Below are 3,449 nucleotides of genomic sequence, written 5' to 3'. Positions count from 1 at the left end.
TTTTTTTTTTTTTTCACATTTATATCTTCTCTTTGTGTTTTAAATTGAACATTGATGCTCGAGAATTAGTCTGTCAAGACGATATGCTAAGCAAAGCAAGAGACCATTCAGGTTATTTTTTTTGGTTATGTGGCAAATCAATGACTTTGCGAACTTGACCGTTTCGTTATCCTAAAGTACAAGAAAATGTGTAATATTTTCTTTTGTACGTGATCCTGGCGGTCCTTAAGGTCAACATTTATACTATGTGATATAAACAAACTCGCGTTCGCCCAAAAACACACACCAAGTAACCAAATAATTGATTGAGTATTCATAAAACACCAAATCGACAAGCCAGTTCTCAAAGCGAGAGAAACCCAGCCAAAATATTTTTAGAGATTTTACAAGTTTTCTTAACAATGATTCGATATGAAAAACAAAATGAAACAATCACATGGTTTTGATGTCTCCTCCAACGGCCTCATAGCCGCTTAATCCTCACCCTCCACGTGTACCGCTTGAGATAAGCCGACCTTATTTGATTTTCTTCTCACGTGCCATCCACACCTATGGTTCTGTATCACAACTACCCCTCCTCACAGAACCTTGACCTCAAGGTTTCAAACACCAAACTCCGGAAACTTCTTCTGAAGATCAAACAAAAACTCCCAGGTAGCCTCCTCCAATGGTTCACCAACCCATTTCACCAGAACCTTAGTAGCTGCTCGTCCATGGCGGTTCACCATCTTGCGTTCCACAATCAACTCAGGTTCCTTAACAAACACCTCTGGCATTACCGATGGTAACTGAGTAGAAGTAGAAACATTACCAACAAGAACTCGCAACTGTGAAACATGAAAGACTGGATGGATTAAAGAAGTCGATGGATGTTCCAACTTATAAGCAACTGCTCCAGTCTTGTCAAGAATCTTGTAGGGACCGAAATACTTAGGAGAGAGCTTCTGATTCATCCTAGAGACCACTGACTTCTGACGATAAGGTTGGAGTTTAACATACACATAGTCTCCAATCGCAAACGTCCTCTCCATACGGTGCTGATCAGCAAACTGTTTCATCATGTGCTGGGCTCGGAGCAAGTGGAACTTCAGGAACTGCAACATGTTTTCCCTCTCTTGCAGCGAACGAGCGACCACAGCTACTTTACATTCTCCAGGAAGGTACGGAAGATGAACAGGAGGTACTCGCCCATACACCGCTTCAAATGGAGTCATATTGGTAGAGGTATGGTAATTGGTGTTGTACCCATACTCAGCCAAAGCAAGCCACTTACACCACAAATGCGGATGTAGAGAGTTAGTTTTGTTGAGACATTGTGCCGCGCCTCCTCTCTTCTTTCTTCATATGTCATAAACCTCATCCTCGCCAGGTTTATTTTCTCTTCGGCTTGCTTATTGTCTGCTGGTCCAGAAGCAACCTTGGGGTCATGTGGCTTGTCATACGGAAACAGATCCAGGGTGACGAAACTCTTATCCATGATTGTTGGTGCGTGTATTGGTACCTCCAACATACCGGCCTAAACCAAAAGTAAACCGGTTATCTAACCTGGGAATTCGGTTCAGCGGCGGATTCAGTCTTCGAGTGAAGGCTCAACGAAATCGATAGGCCCAGGTCGAGAGCAGCAAGCCGACTTCCCAAATCGCCTCATGACCGACTCGTCAAAGAAGAAAAAACTTTTCTAATTTCAGTTCGGAGTATTAGAAAAGAATTTGTTTCCCAATCAAAAAAATTCATTGTGAGAAACCTAGTTTCTACAATGATCGAACAAAAGTGAAAGCCTAACCAAAGCATGTTAGCTGGATCAAAAATCTTCTATTTTTTTTAATGTTTTTAAATCATTTACAGTATATTCTTATAAGAAAAATGTCAATTTAAATGAATATCAACTTAAATCTTGATACTAATGTTTATGACATATCCAAATACGAGTAACTATTCTCAGATCTATATAGATATCTATATGCAACCCAATATGAATATTACTAAGATCGAATATGCTATACTGCATGACAAAATATTATGGTATAAGAAACTTGGTTAATGTATAAAACTCATGTTTCACAATCGAAAAAAATATATTAGCGTAAAATTAATGAATAAAAAAATGGATAAGGGGCCAACCTACGCCACGAAGGTGCGATGCATTTATAAGGAGGCGATCATGTATTAGTTTTGTGAAGTGTTTTCTTGTTGCAAATTCATGTTTATATAGACATTGAGTTAGGCTATCCTCCGAGACGTTATGCAATACTACAATAAGTTTAGAACCCTAGAAAGAGTACTCTACACTTCCACAATTGTAGGCGGCCAGGCAAACCTTTAGAGAGAGTACGACCCTACATAAAGTAAACCTTTTGAAAAAACCAAAATAATGTAACCAAAAACAAACATAAAGTAGTATTATTACAAAAGTCATAAGATCCCATCCCATAGGAATTGACGAGAACCGAAAGATAAAAGTAGCTTTTGGTACAAAAGATAAAGAATTACAAAGTCTTAACTACAACAGTAGCTCAAGATTAACGTTCTCGACATGGTCTAAACGGGTGTAAACCTTACGATTCTTACCCGCTTCCAGTCCAGAGAGTCCAACTCTTACGATCGTCTTTCTCCCGATATTGCAGTAGACAACGCATGAAGGCATCATACGTTCTATCCAGAACACAACTTCATTTCCTCGAGTCACTCCAACAAAGTGTACCTCAGTAGTTCCCACTATATCTTTCCACTAATTAGGAGGAAATACAAATGTATGCTTCGACCATTCTGGCTTTTCGGCATCTTCTAGAACCCACAACTTAAGACTTCCATCAAAAAACCAATTACAACCACACACAAGTAAACCTAATTTACCATTGTAGTCTATCAGATATCCATGATGCACTGCTCTATAGACATCTCCCACGACTATAACAGACTTAAAACTTTCAGACCTTACATCAAAGCAAACTATCATGCAATCCCCTGAAGACCCATCAGTAGCTGGATAATACAAAACACCATTGATGCATATCTTTTTACGAGGCAAACATGAGGTATGCGACAGTCGATCATTCTCCACGAAAGTTCTCCAGTCCCTAAAGTCAGAATTTGATGCCCACTACACGCCCATCCATTTTTATTAGGCCTGGTCATGGACAATACCTTGAACTGTTTATCAACTGGATCATATCCCAAATAGCTTATCACCGTAACTCCCTTTGTCGTCACTTTGGGTAAAGGTAAGGACTGACCGGTGCTAGGGTTACATATCACCGGCACCGTTTCCGTCCTTCCCCTTGGGATCTCCTTAGTATAAATAAGACAGACCAAGCCATGAACAGATTCACTCATTTCACAAAAAAGACCATCAAAGGAGAGCTTCATATGATAATCAGCGACTATGGGAGAAGAGTTCTCATCCGGATTTTGAGGTTGAGGGGAGGAGAAGAAACAGAACCTGCCGTGTT

General features: G+C 39.9%; 1 protein-coding gene across 1 annotated transcript in view; it reads right to left on the bottom strand.

Moving 5' to 3' along the window:
- Positions 2,370-3,449, bottom strand: part of LOC104786358 (F-box protein DOR-like) — a 3,557-nt gene continuing 2,477 nt past the window's right edge. Inside the window, exon 2 of the mRNA XM_010511745.2 lies at positions 2,370-3,439. Coding sequence (XP_010510047.1) covers positions 2,953-3,439 — 487 coding nt within the window. The 3' untranslated portion in view covers positions 2,370-2,952. The remainder of the gene's footprint in view (positions 3,440-3,449) is intronic.

The sequence above is a fragment of the Camelina sativa genome, chromosome 5, assembly GCF_000633955.1.
Source record: "Camelina sativa cultivar DH55 chromosome 5, Cs, whole genome shotgun sequence".
NCBI classification, from domain to species: Eukaryota; Viridiplantae; Streptophyta; class Magnoliopsida; order Brassicales; family Brassicaceae; genus Camelina; species Camelina sativa.
This window is presented reverse-complemented; position numbering and strand designations above follow the sequence as displayed.